Source organism: Sphaeramia orbicularis, unplaced genomic scaffold (assembly GCF_902148855.1).
Source record: "Sphaeramia orbicularis unplaced genomic scaffold, fSphaOr1.1, whole genome shotgun sequence".
Taxonomy (NCBI): Eukaryota; Metazoa; Chordata; class Actinopteri; order Kurtiformes; family Apogonidae; genus Sphaeramia; species Sphaeramia orbicularis.
In genome coordinates this window covers 11,447-26,865 of record NW_021941456.1, presented here as the reverse complement: position 1 = coordinate 26,865, position 15,419 = coordinate 11,447, and the positions used below count along the sequence as shown (strand labels likewise).

The 15,419-nt window shown below is 41.8% G+C and overlaps 1 protein-coding gene across 1 annotated transcript; it reads left to right on the top strand.

Annotated features, from left to right (window-relative positions):
• Positions 1–4,465: 4,465 nt before the first annotated feature.
• Positions 4,466–12,781, top strand: LOC115415832 (homeobox-containing protein 1-like; the record flags this gene model as incomplete). The annotated part of the gene is made up of 5 exons (XM_030129480.1): positions 4,466–4,562; positions 5,690–5,785; positions 6,966–7,060; positions 8,863–8,946; positions 11,982–12,781. Coding segments are annotated over 5 exons (516 nt in total), but the record flags the coding sequence as incomplete, so codon positions are not given.
• Between the last annotated feature and the right edge of the window lie 2,638 nt (positions 12,782–15,419).

Below are 15,419 nucleotides of genomic sequence, written 5' to 3'. Positions count from 1 at the left end.
TAGCTGCAACAGAGAGATTAAGGATGGACCATCGCTCAAAATCATGTTCAATTTGTGCAAGCAAACTATGAAAATTTTTATTATAGAGATTAACCATAGAATCAGCCACATGTACCCCAAGATAGACAAAGCCAGACTTTGAGATCTTGAATGGCAGATCTTCAAGTGAGCATGTTTTAGCTAGTTTATTAACTGGAAATATCTCACTTTTACTGAGATTCAGTTTATATCCTGAAATCTTGCTAAATTCATCTAAGACTGAAAATGTCAGATGTAGGAATGGAACGTGATGAATCGGACAAAAGTAACAGCAAATCATCCGCATATAAAGCGACTTTTAACTACTCCGTATCTAGTTATGCCCCAGAGATCCGGATGTGATCGTAAAGCAGTGGACAAAGGCTCCATGACTAAGGCAAACAGGAGAGGGCTTAGTGGGCAGCCTTGTCTGGTAGAGCGGTACAGACAAAAATAATGAGAATTTGTACTATTTGTCCTGATAGAGGCCTGAGGTGAAGCATATAATAATTTAACCCAGGAAATGAAATTTACCCCAAATCCAAATTTCTCTAAAACAAAAAATAAATAATCCCATTCTACTCTATCGAACGCCTTTTCAGCATCTAGAGCTATCAAGGCCTCTGAGGGAGCAGTTGGAGAAGGATTATAGACCACGTTAAATACTCTCCTAAGATTGAAGAAAGAGTGCCTATTACGAATAAAACCGGTCTGGTCTGACGATATGATGGAGGGAAGGATGCCTTCCAAGCGTCTAGCAAGCAACTTTGACAACAATTTGCAATCTGCATTCAGCAAGCTAATAGGGCGATAAGAGCCACATAACAAAGGGTTTTTATTTTTCTTTAACAGCAGTGAGATGCAAGCCTGATTTAATGATTGAGGAAGGATTCCACGATCTAAAGCCTCAATACACATATCTAACATGTACGGGGCGAACTGTTTCCAAAAGGTTTTATAAAACTCAGAAGGAAATCCGTCTGGACCAGGGCTCTTACCACTTTGTAATGATTTAACTGTCGCCTCCAGTTCGATTGCAGTAATTGGACGCTCCAGTTCCCCAGCCACACCCTGATCTAAAGAAGGGATGTTTAAATGATCAAAGAAAGAGGTCAGATCTGCAGGAACATGAGAGTGGTCAGATGAGTATAGTAATTTATAGAATTCCATAAAAGTTTTATTAATCTCCAGTGGATCTGATGTAATACCTGAACCTGTTTCAATCTGTGGGATTAACTGGGATGAGGATATCTGACGCAGTTGATGAGCCAGTAGTTTACTAGTTTTGTCTCCCTGCTCGTAGAACTTAGACCTAGACTGAAGTAGAAGCTCAGTAGTGTAATGTGACATAACAACATCATATTCAGCTTGCAAGGACATTCGCTCCTTATAAGTGTCTGGAAGTTTTGAGGTCGCGTAAGTGGCATCCAAAACGGCTATGCGCTGAGATAACTTAATCAATTTGTCCTTCCTGAGCTTCTTCTGATGAGCTTTATAAGAAATAATCTCCCCCCTTATAAACGCTTTCATCGTTTCCCACAACACAGAAGCAGTCACACCAGGCGTATTATTAACCTGAAAGAAAAAGTCGAGCTGTTTTGACACAAAATCAACAAAATCCTTATCAAGTAGTAAGTGTGTATGAAGACGCCAGGGGGGCCGTGTATTAATAAGCCTCTGAAAATAAATATTCATTGAGACTGCAGCATGATCAGACAGTACAATTGGGTCATATGCACAATCAGAAATTGATGTAAGCAGTTTTTTGTCCACCATGAAAAAATCAATGCGGGTGAAAGAGTGGTGTACATGTGAAAAAAACAGAAAATTTCTTTATGCCAGGATTAAAAAAACGCCAAGGATCAACCATATTGAATTCTTCCATAAAAGATAAAACTACTTTGGCAGATTTAGATCGGGCAATTGGACATGTCGAAGAACGGTCTAAGCAAGGATCCATCCAGCAGTTAAAGTCACCACCCAGGATGAAGCTATATGAAGACAAATCCGGCAGCATTGAAAAAACCTGTCTGTAGAAACATTCATCATCCCAATTGGGTGCTTGCACATTAACTAAAGCGACTTTTGTATCAAAAATGTGCCCCATGACGATAACAAATCTACCAGTAGGATCTGAGATCGTTTTAACATGGACAAAGGGAATGGCTTTATGCAAAAGAATAGCAACGCCCTACTGCTATTGAACCAGGTTTCTGATATAGCTCTAATATTGGAAGGACATTTGAATGGACTTCAAAGGTATTTGATGTTATGAAAGTTGGCACAAAGGCTTCTGCTGTTCAAATGGATCACTGATAAACCATTGTCCATGTTGATGCTGCTGTTCAATTCTTCTTGGGTAGAATAGTTCCAGCTTTCGTTAATGTCACAGAAACAGTTGTTCTCTGGATCAATGTCATTTTCAGTTTGATGTGAATGATGTTCAGTGGACTGGAAGTTTTGGAACTGCACTTCATCCCACTCTGTGATGTTTTGTAGTGAATGATTGAGTCCAGTCTGTGTAGAAGTTGTTCCTGTTGCCATGAAGAACAGTGAGTGTCTGCAGACCTGCTTTATGATTGCATTTGTCTGCTACTTTGGCGTGCTACTGCATGGATGAAGAACTAGTTTGTCATGTCGAAGGTCGCCAATGTCTCCTTTTTGTCTGGCAGCTCGCAATTCTGGCATCAGTTCTTTCCTTTTCCTTTTCAGCGCATCAGTGAAGTCCTCATTGATATAAATTTTTGTTCCCTTTAGTCTCTTGGTGCACTGGAGAATGGCAGTTCTGTCCTGCTATCTAAAAAATGTCCCTCCAATGGGCCTGGGTCTGTCCCCTCCAGGTTTGCCTGTGCGTGGGCCCGTTCCATCTCTATTCCCTGGTGCATCTGAAGGTTTTCAGCTCAAACCTTTTTCACCTTCTCTTCTGTCTCTGCCCAGGTTTCACCAAATGACTCCACCATTCCCTCAAAAACCAGCTTATTTCACCTGGACTGTCCCTCCAGATACTCCATCTTGTCTGTGACAGCTATCAGACTGTCACACACTCTGAAAACGTCTGAGTGCACTGAATGACCACCTTCTGACAGCTTAGAGTTTTCAGATTTGAACTGGTCCACTTCCTTTTGTGTGTATTGGAGGCTTGTCTTCAACTCCTGCAGGTCCCTTGTCAGCCCCTCCAGCCTGGTGTTTGTGGAGTCCATGATGATCTTCACAAACCCCTTAAAGTTCTCCTGTTGTTGATTGAACAGTGCTGTGAATAGTTCCTTTTGCTGTTGTAGTAGCTCAGATACCTGGGACAGTCAAACATGCTCTTCATTCGGCCTAGCCTCTGCTTTTGACTTAGGTGGCGTTTTATGGCTTTTTAACAGCAGCAGTTGAACACAGTACCTTTAGGCCTGGCGGCTGGCTGCTGGTGGTGTGGGATCCAGCCTGGCCTGGTGGCTGGCGGCTGGAATCTGGTTCCAGTTGCTGTCGCTGCTCAGTGCTGCTGTCGCTAAATATATATATATATATATATATATATATATATATATATATATATATATATATATATATATATATATATATATATTTTTTTTTTTTTTTTTTTTTTTTTTATATGTATGTATGTATGTATATGTCGAGGCCCAAAACGGAATCTGTCCCGATTCAGAATCGGGCCGGCCCAGAATGGAATTCTATTCTAGGCCGGCCTAGAATGGAATCTCTATAGGGTTCCATTCTGGGCCGGCCCAGAATGGAATCCTAACTCAACCTGGCCCAATTCAGTATCAGGCAAGTTCTAAGACTTCAGTGCAAGTTTGATTACATATTCAACAATGTGACATTTTTGGTCTATTAGTGCCGATTTACACTTTCAGTCTTACATACCTTGTGTAACTATTGTCAATTTCAGTCGATTTCACTGTACCATATTGGTGGGGAGTACCACTAGGTTCTATTTGTGAAAAAAAGTGTATTATAGTTTACAATTAAAATGTTGTTTGTTTCATTTTTTTTCACATATTTGCAAATTCCATGTATTGATTTTTGTAATAATTTAGATCATTTGCATTAAACATGGTATAAAAATAACATTATAGCAGCAGGATTCCATTCTAGGCCAGCCCAGAATAGAATTCCAGTCTGGGCCGGCCTGATTCTGAATTGGGCCAGGTTGAGTTAGGATTCCATTCTGGGCCGGCCCAGAATGGAATCCTATAGAGATTCCATTCTAGGCTGGCCTAGAATAGAATCCCAAAATGGAATTCCATTTTTGGCCAGCCCAGAATGGAATTCCATTCTGGGCTGGCCCGATTCTGAATCGGGACAGATTCCGTTTTGGGCCTCGACATATATATATTTATATATATATATATATATACACACACACACACACACACAACAGTAGCTCAGTTTTGTGGACACAGTCCTTGTTTAGTGAACTTAATTAAATCCGTGGTGTTCTGTGTCTATTTATAGCTACTTCAACGACAACCAGTACCCAGACGAGGCCAAAAGGGAGGAGATCGCAAATGCCTGCAACGCTGTGATTCAGAAACCAGGTAAAGAACGCACACTGTAGTCTGAAAGTCAGTGTCAGCCTGATGGAAGGGTCCAGGAACTGCTGAGCCTCAGCTCAGTCCTGAGGAAAAAAAAGGGTTAGCCCCGCCCCTTAACCCTTTCATGCATGAATTATGAAAATTGTATTAAGGATTTTTTTTCCTGAGTGTTTTTATTCCTGTTTAAGAAAAATAAATAAATAAAAATAAAAACATATGAACTTATTTTTCATGGACTCACAAAAATGTCCACTCATCTGGACATCATACATTTGACTTTTGAAGCTAATAAACGTGTTAAACCAGTATCAGAAAGTGATCTACTGTGTGAAAACTATGAACCAATAACCTTTTTAATGTTGCCAATCTGATGTTTTCTGACATTTGAACATATTCTAATAGTAGTTGTTACTCACTTCATGGAGATAATATGCAAAAAAACCCAAAAAAACAATACAAATACTGTTAATTGCACTGTAATAATAATTAGCAATTAGATTACACTTAAACATGTTACTGCAGATCCAGTTTATCCACAACAGTAAAGTTACAGTAATGGTCTGAATTACAGTTGAAATACAGCCAGTGATGCACAGCGTCCAGTTTAGTGGACATGTGATTAATTGCAAATTTCTTCCAAAATACAATAAATATGTGTAATTTTTAACAATGATATTAATCCCTGATGTTACTTGATGCTGCATGTTTTTTTCTACCTTCAGGGGTGACCTACTAGAAAAGGATTTACAAGTTATTCCTGGGACGTTCAATATTTCGGACTTCCTGTCGGCCATCTTGGTTATGAGTGAAAAAAAATCAAACACTTTCCACGACTGGCCAACAGGTGTCAGTGTATGGGATGATGCGCACGCATCCACTGTGTTGGCTGACATGTAACTAAAACAACCAAAGCCATGCATATAGAGGAGAACAGCTCCGAGCAGCTGTCCTCTGTGGTCAACACTATCCATGACAGGGTTACTGACCACATCACGGGTCCAGTCCTGATGTGAATGTGGGGCTGGGACCTGGACTCCGTCTGGCCTGGACTCCTGAAAGCTCAGCACTGAGAGGGTTTTTTTTTCTAAGATGTCAAAGTATGTGATTAAAGCTAGTTTGTTTTGTTTCAGGTAAAAAGCTGTCTGATCTGGAGAGGGTCACCTCCCTGAAAGTTTACAACTGGTTCGCCAACCGCCGCAAAGAGATCAAGAGACGAGCCAACATTGGTAATGGTATTTACTTTAGGAGCCAATACTAGACGTGCACAAGAACTGTGAACACTGACCGTTATTAGAGCTGGAAGAAAATATCAGTTCTGCAATATATCGTGATATTTCATTTCACAATACTGTATCAATATGAAAAAGTACTGTATCGATATTTTTAGGTATTTATTCAAATACAGATATTGTGGAGGTTCATTTTTGGTTTTTTTGTTTATATTTTATGTATTATTTTTTAACACTTTTATTCAATAATGTTAGTTCCTTTGTTTGGATCGAACTAAAATTCCGTTCTGATGTTAGTTCTGAACCAAGGTTATTATCGTTAACGAAAACTTTTTTGCTTGAATTAAGGAAAAAATCTTGAGTTAAGCAAAAAAAAAAAACCTTGAATTAAGCAAAAAATCTTGAATTAAGTAAAAGAAAAAAAAAACCTCTTAAAATAAGCAAAAAAAAAAACTTGAATTAAGCAAAAAAGAAAAATCCCGAATTAAGCAAAAACATTCTATAATTAAGTAAAAAAAACATACAGAATTAACCAAAAAAAAAAAATTGAATTAAGCAAAGAATCTTGAATTAAGCACAAAAATCTTCAACTGAAACCAGTGTAAATGCTCTTGTTCAGATGAGTGTAAATCCGATTTTCCAGATCTATTGTCTGTAAATCAGTTCTTCTGTCTGCCTGAACAGTTCCTCAGGAGGTGATTCTGTCTGAGTTTAAGTGTGATGAGATACAACAAATCTAAAATTAATATAAAAACTAAACTAAAACTAAGCATTCAGAAAATATTGAAAACTAATAAAAACTATCAAACCTGCTCTAAAAACAAATTCAAACTAAGTGAATTAGAGAAAAAACAGTCAAAACTAAATAAAACTAAAGTAGAATGAAAAATCCAAAACTCTTCTAACTTTGATCCAGACATATTATTGGTATCAGTTATTAGAAGCAGGAAGTTATCAGTATCGGTTTTAAGAAAACAAAAAACAAAAACAGTTTATGGTACATCCCTAGATAGTCCAGATGAAAATAAGCCAAATAAAATTAGACCATGAACTGACCAGTAAATGTTCAAACCATTAAACAGCTTTTGAAAATAATTGAACGTACTCAGTTTGTGTAAATGTACTGAACTAAACGCTGATCTGTCGTTAATCTAATAATCCATCCTCTTCCTCCAAGAAGCCACAATCCTGGAGAGTCACGGCATCGACGTCCAGAGTCCAGGAGGACACTCCAACAGCGACGACATCGATGGCAACGACTTCTCTGAGCAGGTAAAGGACCATCAAACTAAAGCTGTGGAACCAGGAGGGAACTGACTCCTGTTACAACTGGGGGTGGAACCATATATGAACATTTCAGATCACAGTTACTGTGACCAAAATTAGCACTGTTATCATTATTATCGCGATATTGTTGAAACTGTACGGAAGCGTATTGCATTCACACAAAAAATAAAATTTGGCTCTGTTTTTCTGAATTAATAAGATAATAAAAAAAAAAAAAGATAAATAATTAAATAAATAAGTAAAAAGAATTAACAAGATAATCGTCTCGTAAAATCAGAGGTGAATTTTTATTTTTTCAGAAAACAGTATCTTGTTAATTCAGACAAACAGAGCCAATTTTTTAAAAAACTTATTTTATACTGTTTTATCAAAAACTAAAAATTCACCTCTGATTTTACGAGATAATTATCTTGTTAATTCGGAAGAACAGAGCTGAAGTTTATTTTCTGTGTGAATGCAATACGCTTCCATACAATTGTCCTGAAAATGTTCAAAAGTACTAATACACACACTGAAATAATTTAACCAAGTTGTTTTAAAAAAAAAGAGAATATTATTAAAATTGCACTTATTTTGCTGAATAAATTTCAGTTTTAAGCTCACCGGCCGACAGGCTGTAAGCTATTGTCGTCATGTGGCGTCTGTCGTCCGTTACAAAACTTTAAATCGTCTTCTTCTCCGAAACTACAACTGACTTCAAACTTGGTCTACAGCTTCTGTATGATGATGTCAGCACAAGGGATTGAAATTATTCTCCATCCGGATCTGATTCTGGATTTGGTGTGACTTTGAAAAATGTTCCCATTCTAACAGATAGGAAGTGGATTGATCCAATAAATCAGTATCAATGATATCAAGTGTGAATTTGAATTTTTTCCAGATCTGATTGGAATATGAGCAAAACATGGACTATTTCTGTAATAGAATAAATACACAGAACTGGGGGAGAATAAATGACATCTGGATACATTTCCCAAAGCTTTGAATTTGGCCGCTAAGATACAGGACCACTGGTCTGATTTTTTTCAGGTTATCCACATCTTTTTTTGTTTGCATAGTTTATAAAAGTAAGAATTTTCATAATTTAATAGTTTTTTTTTCACTCAAACACAGACATAAATTGTCAATTGTCATTATTTCTTGGTTCTTCTGTTCTTATTTGACTGGTTGGGTCCACTGCAGATCAGATCAGACTGAATGTGGAACCTGAAAGAACAGGAGTTTAGAACCCTGGGTTATGGCCTAACATGGGACATTTACAAAATGGAAAAATAAATCACCTTCACCGTTAATCTGAAATTAGAAGTATTTGTCAAACATTGGGGAAAAATGGGAAAATTATGTGAAACAACACAGGGCAAATGTTACCATGGGGATATAAAAGGAGACTATTGGATTTAATATGTAGTTTTTTATTTTCTATTTTCAGTCTGTATAAATATCGCTCATAATCTTTCTTTTCTATTGAATGTTATTCAAAGCTACATATGTCCATGCTGTTCCCTCTGGATGTTTGAAAAAAAAAATCATTTCCAGTCCCTAAGAAAGTGGGACAGACACAATCAGAAATGTATTATTGTTGTGATGGAGTGTTTTTGTGGAATGTGTACGCTGTGAGGAATATGAGGCAGATTGATGGGACTGGAAAATGTTGTCTCTTATGCTTCAATTAAAAAAAAAACAAAAAAAAAACAACAGTATTTTGAATCTCCGTGTTGTAGTCAGATTACAGCCTGCAGCGCCCCCTCCTGGCCGTCTGTGTAATCCTGTCTTTTGAACTGTTTCAGGCCTGTGACCTGCCCTATTTCGACAAGAGACCTCTGAGCCGACCCTTTGGCCTTTACCGACTGGAGCCCACCTCACCCACCCAGGTACGCACAAACCCCACCCACCCAGGTACGCACAAACTCCACCCACCCAGGTACGCACAAGCCCCACCCACCCAGGTACGCACAAACCCCACCCACCCAGGTACGCACAAACTCCACCCACCCAGGTACGCACAAGCCCCACCCACCCAGGTACGCACAACCCCACCCACCCAGGTACGCACAAACTCCACCCACCCAGGTACGCACAAGCCCCACCCACCCAGGTACGCACAAGCCGCGATTCTATTTGAGTGACAGACTGCATGTGTTCTTCAACCCCATATAGAACAGAGTCCCTCAGTTTCTCACCATGCCGGTGGATTTGACCTGTTTTAATGTGAACACTTTGTATTTCTGGAGCAGAAAAAGGCTCCAAATAACAAAAACACTCGTGGACTTTCTTTAAAACCTCTAATCCAAGGTTCACATTTTCGATTCAAAGCCTTTTATTGTCATGTGTCCAGTAGAAACAGGTTTATCTGGAGGATGAACATCGGACCGTTTCATCCACACCGAATGAACAAGAGAATTTAAGAGGAATGAAAACAGAAGAATTTAACAGGGAAATGAAAACAAACAAAACAGCATTGAACAACGGCATGGAAAAGAGAATGAGCATCAAATAGAAACTACTGTTAATAAGACACTAGGCATGATGGGTAATACTGACCCACACACACACACACACACACACACACACACACACACACACACACACACACGGACACCATCCCAGTGAATCCAGTCCGTTCTTTTATATGTAGACTTGTATCCATAGGGTGGAATTCCATTTGGGATTTTCGCAATTCCATTACAGATATGTGGAATGGCTTTTCAATGTGGAAAAATGAAATGAAACATCAGACTGTTGAATGTGGAGGGTATAAATATAGAAGTGTATTTACAGACCTGTGGTGTGGTCAGTGTGTACACTGGACAGGCAGCAGTGACGGCATCTAGGACTGACATGGACATGTTTGAACCTGAACAACTGAACCACAGCCGTCTATAGAATGGAATAGAATAGAATAGAAAAGAGTAGAGTAGAATAGAAAAGAGTAGAGTAGAGTAGAGTAGAGTAGAGTAGAGTAGAGTAGAGTAGAGTAGAGTAGAGTAGAGTAGATCCAGTCTGTATGTTAAACATGATTTCTCCTCCTGAGTCGGTCTGAAGCTCCTCTCAGGTCTCATTCTTCCTCCTTGGCTCATGGGTCATGCATATATATGGTATATTTAATGTGTCGGACATCATAAAACAGTCCATGTATGTATGTGTGCACAGTTAACCCTACTGCAGGGGTGTCTAACCCAGGTTAGTCCAGGGGCCACATTGAGGCCAAAGGGGTCTAAAGTGGGTCAGACCAATAAAACAGGAGAATATAATACTCTATAAATAAGGAATCTGTCTGTTTGTGTTTTAGTCTGACAGTTCAGTGATGATGAAAATGTGAATAACTTGAATAAAAATGTACAGGGTGGGGAAGCCAAATGTACACTGAACATTTAGTTGTTTTTTCTCAGCAGACACTACGTCAGTTGTTTTGAACCCAAACATATACTGATGTCATAATCATACCTAACACTATTATCCATACCTTTTCACAAACTTTTGCCCATATGAGTAATCAGGAAAGCAAACGTCAAAGAGTGTGTGATTTGCTGAATGCACTCGTCACACCAAAGGAGATTTCAAAAATAGTTGGAGTGTCCATAAAGACTGTTTCTAATGGAAAGAAGAGAATGACTATGAGCAAAACTATTACCAGAAAGTCTGGAAGATACTATTAAAGAAGAATGGGAGAAGTTGTCACCGCAATATTTGAGGAACACTTGCACAAGTTTCAGGAAGTGTGTGAAGGCAGTTATTGAGAAAGAAGGAGGACACATAGAATAAAAACATTTTCTATTATGGACATTTTCTTGTGGCAAATAAATTCTCATGACTTTCAATAAACTAATTGGTCATACACTGTCTTTCAATCCCTGCCTCAAAATATTGTAAGTTTTGCTTCCCCACCCTGTACACCCTGAATATGTGGTGACTGGGTCTGACCTCAGAAGCAGATGTACAGGTTCGAGTCTAAAGCCGCCACAGACCAATAAACCAGAGCATCAACACACTGCATCTGACTATTGATGATAGTCTGACAGGGGACAGGACAGGGGACAGGGTCTTAAAGTTTCAGTGTCCACAGTGTCCTGGTCTAACATGTGTCCTCTTGTCTCTGTGTGTCCTGGTCTAACATGTGTCCTGGTCTAACATGTGTCCTCTTGTCTCTGTGTGTCCTGGTCTAACATGTGTCCTCTTGTCTCTGTGTGTCCTGGTCTAACATGTGTCCTGGTCTAACATGTGTCCTCTTGTCTCTGTGTGTCCTGGTCTAACATGTGTCCTGGTCTAACATGTGTCCTCTTGTCTCTGTGTGTCCTGGTCTAACATGTGTCCTGGTCTAACATGTGTCCTCTTGTCTCTGTGTGTCCTGGTCTAACATGTGTCCTCTTGTCTCTGTGTGTCCTGGTCTAACATGTGTCCTCTTGTCTCTGTGTGTCCTGGTCTAACATGTGTCCTCTTGGTCTCTGTGTGTTCCTGGTCTAACATGTGTCCCTGGTCTAACAGTGTGTCCTCTTGTCTCTGTGTGTCCTGGTCTAACATGTGTCCTGGTCTAACATGTGTCCTCTTGTCTCTGTGTGTCCTGGTCTAACATGTGTCCTGGTCTAACATGTGTCCTCTTGTCTCTGTGTGTCCTGGTCTAACATGTGTCCTGGTCTAACATGTGTCCTCTTGTCTCTGTGTGTCCTGGTCTAACATGTGTCCTCTTGTCTCTGTGTGTCCTGGTCTAACATGTGTCCTCTTGTCTCTGTGTGTCCTGGTCTAACATGTGTCCTGGTCTAACATGTGTCCTCTTGTCTCTGTGTGTCCTGGTCTAACATGTGTCCTCTTGTCTCTGTGTGTCCTGGTCTAACATGTGTCCCTGGTCTAACATGTGTCCTCTTGTCTCTGTGTGTCCTGGTCTAACATGTGTCCTCTTGTCCCCCCACAGGAGGACCCTGCGTCCCACAGTGAACACCAGGACCCCATCTCTCTGGCCGTGGAGATGGCAGCCGTCAACCACACCATCCTAGCCCTGTCCAGAACCGGAGGGGTCCCCGGAGACATCAAGACCGAGTCCCTGGAGGATGAATGAACCGCGCCGGAAGCGGGACAACGGGGGGTGGGGGGTGAGGGGGGGTCAGGTCAAAGGATGACCCAGAAGTCCACCAAGAGAGACGAAGACGGGGACAGAGACCAAGGATAAACCAGATGGAACCCAGAGACCAAAAGAATTCTACTTAGTAAACGTTGTGCGTCTGCCCCAACACCCCCCCCCCCCCCCCCATAAAGCCCATGTAAACAATCATTGCCCCCGCCCCCCCTCCCCCTTTAACCCTATTCCTGTCCGTTATACTGACCCTGTGGCAGAAATGGGTCACTGTATGTCCACTGATCTGTGTGAAAATGGAAAAAAGACAGAAAGACAGATGGGGGGGCAGTCCAAGCCTTTACCCCAGGAACACCCCCCCCCCCCCCTCCTCCTCCTCCTCCTGCAGGATACCTCCCCCCCCCCCACCCTGGTCGTCTGAGCCGATCCTCAGTCTAACTCACGTCAACCTCAACCTCACAACAATATGTTCTGTATATATATATAATTTATATAATTTATATATATATGGTTCTAATGGTTCTCAGTCACACTTAGCTCATGGTGTGAAACCTACCTACGTACCCCCCCCCCTTTTATTGTGCAATTCATGGCCTCTGGCCTGGGGCAGATGGATGGAGGCTCTGCCCCCCCCCCCCCCCCCCCCCCCACACACACACACACACACACACACACACACACACACACACTGACCCCGCCCCCTCAGACAGAAGTGTCTTGTCCGTCACCGTCTCCTCTTCTTCATAGTGTTCATTCCTCTGCTGCTGCTGTTGGATGGAAACCACACACACACACACACACACACACAGGCTACAGGGTTTGTGTATCAGACAGTGTTCATATGAGTGTGTATGGACATAAATACATGTGTGGAAACTGTTGAATGAGTTCAGTCGTACATTAAAGGTGTTGTCTGTAGGACTGGGGTCCAAACTGCTTCTGCAGTCCCATTCAAATACTGTACAGATGGGATCTCCCCCCCCCCCCCAAGACTAGGGGTGGACAGATCCAGCATGAGTGTCTACTACTAGTGTTTCCACTCATCCTGTCCACCACAGCATAAATGTAATCCAGTAAAATCCTCACCAGACGGATTCTGCATCAGTCTGAACAGAACAAACGTCCTGAACTCTGGTGAAAGTCCACACACATTCAACTGAGAGAAAAGAGAATGAGCTGCAACTGTACCTCTGACTGACGCCAAGGACAAGCAGCATGGATCACTGCTGTACCCCCAGACCGGCAGTCTGTTCACCAGGGCCAGGAGGAGAGACTGCTGGTCTGGGACCAGGTGCAGAGACTGTGGACCCGGCTCAGGTCCAGATCAGGTTCCTTCTACAGCTGAACAGAACAGTGGACTAATGGTTGGATTGGACCTGGTTTGGTTCTGGGACTGGGTCATCCATCTGTGACAGTGATCTGGACCTGATCTGGACCTGAACTCATTCCACAGTTTCCACAGATGTGTGTGTGTTTGTCTTCAGACTCATACAGACCCACATCTGTCTGGTACCCATAAATATTTGGACCGGTTCCAGACCTGTCCTCTGGGTTCTGACTCCACATGTTACTGATGCTTCATGTCTTTGTCTCTGGTTCTAGTTCTGTGGTTCTGGTTCTGTGTCTGTGGTTTCCATCCTGCAGCTTCTCTGTCGGTTCGGTGATCTTTGTGGTCTTTGGGCCCAACCGGTGACTGGTATCCAATCATGTGACCTGTGTGTTTAAATACTGGAGGTTTGGAATCAGATTTAGGCTCAATGTGATAATCAAGTACATGTAAGCTAGAGAAGAATGGGGGGGGGGGGGTAAATGCCACCGATGCCAAAGGAATAGAACTGTCGCTCCGAGGCTTTAAGGACTTTAAGGTGTTTAGTGCAGATGGAACAACGATGTGAGCGCCATCAGGTCAGCTGATCCCAGGTCAGCTGATCCCAGGTCAGCTGATCCCAGGTCAGCGTCCAGGTTCATCCACAGTCAGAAGCGTCTAGAACCAGTGGACAACAGCAGGTACAGCAGATCACATATGTCCTCAGATACACTACTGGTCCAAAGTTTTAGACCAGCCCAGTTTGTTCCAGTTGTGTCTGTAAATTCCATCAGTTCCAGTTTAATGAACAGCTGTAAATGGTCCAAAGGTCAGAGTGAACTGACAGGAAAAAAGGTAAGGTTAAAGAAAACTGAAAAATAAAGTACATTTCAGAATTCTACAAAAAGGAGAACAAGAAATGGGTGAACAACTGAAAGCAGTTCTGCAGCAGTGGAGGTTGAACAAGTCTGGAAAGTTGGTGGTTCAATTCCTGCAGGTGTCCCAACATTTGTGAATTCCTTCCACCCCCTGTGTCTGCAGAACAGGAGTGTGGAACACACTGTGGTACCAGACCCATGGAGCAGGACTGGAACAGGACTGGACTGGGAACAGCAGACTGAACAGTGTCAGGTTTGATGGGTCAAAGTCGTTGGTGAGACTTCAGAATCAGAAACAGAGTCTTGTCTGGGCCATGAAACAGCACCAGTGGAACTACTGAAGACTGGAAGAAGACTACTGAAGACTGGAAGAAGGGCTGATGGACTGAGCAAACCTGACACTGGAAGTCTACCATTTCAGTTGTTCATTGGACTGGAACTGCTGGAATTTCAATACAAAACTGGAAAAACTGGGCTGGTCTAAAACTGTAGACCAGTAGTGTATGTCCTCACATATGTCCCCAGAGGCACCACCTGTGGACAACAGCAGGACGTGTCCTCAGATGTGTCCTCCTACAGAATGTGCTTCAGTTTTTGGGTTCTTGGGTTTAAATGTCTTCTGGTGTAAACATCCACAGTGGGGACAGTCCATGTCTTCTGGTGTAAACATCCACAGTGGGGACAGTCCATGTCTTCTGGTGTAAACATCCACAGTGGGGACAGTCCATGTCTTCTGGTGTAAACATCCACAGTGGGGACAGTCCATGTCTTCTGGTGTAAACATCCACAGTGGGGACAGTCCATGTCTTCTGGTGTAAACATCCACAGTGGGGACAGTCCATGGGACACACCTCAAATGAACCTCAGATCGTCATGGATCTGAACCCAAAGCGAAGACGACGGAGGACAAACCATCTTTTCCACTGGTGTTTTTTTAATTTTTTTTTTTTTTTTTTATAGTGGATGTAACTTTTCCAAAAGCTGATCTCATACTCAGCGTCTGTAAACCGGGGTGGGGGTGTTCCAGAAGGTTCCATAGTTCATTCACTCTTAGCACTTTTTGACCCTGGGGGTGGGGGGGTGGGGCGGGGGGAC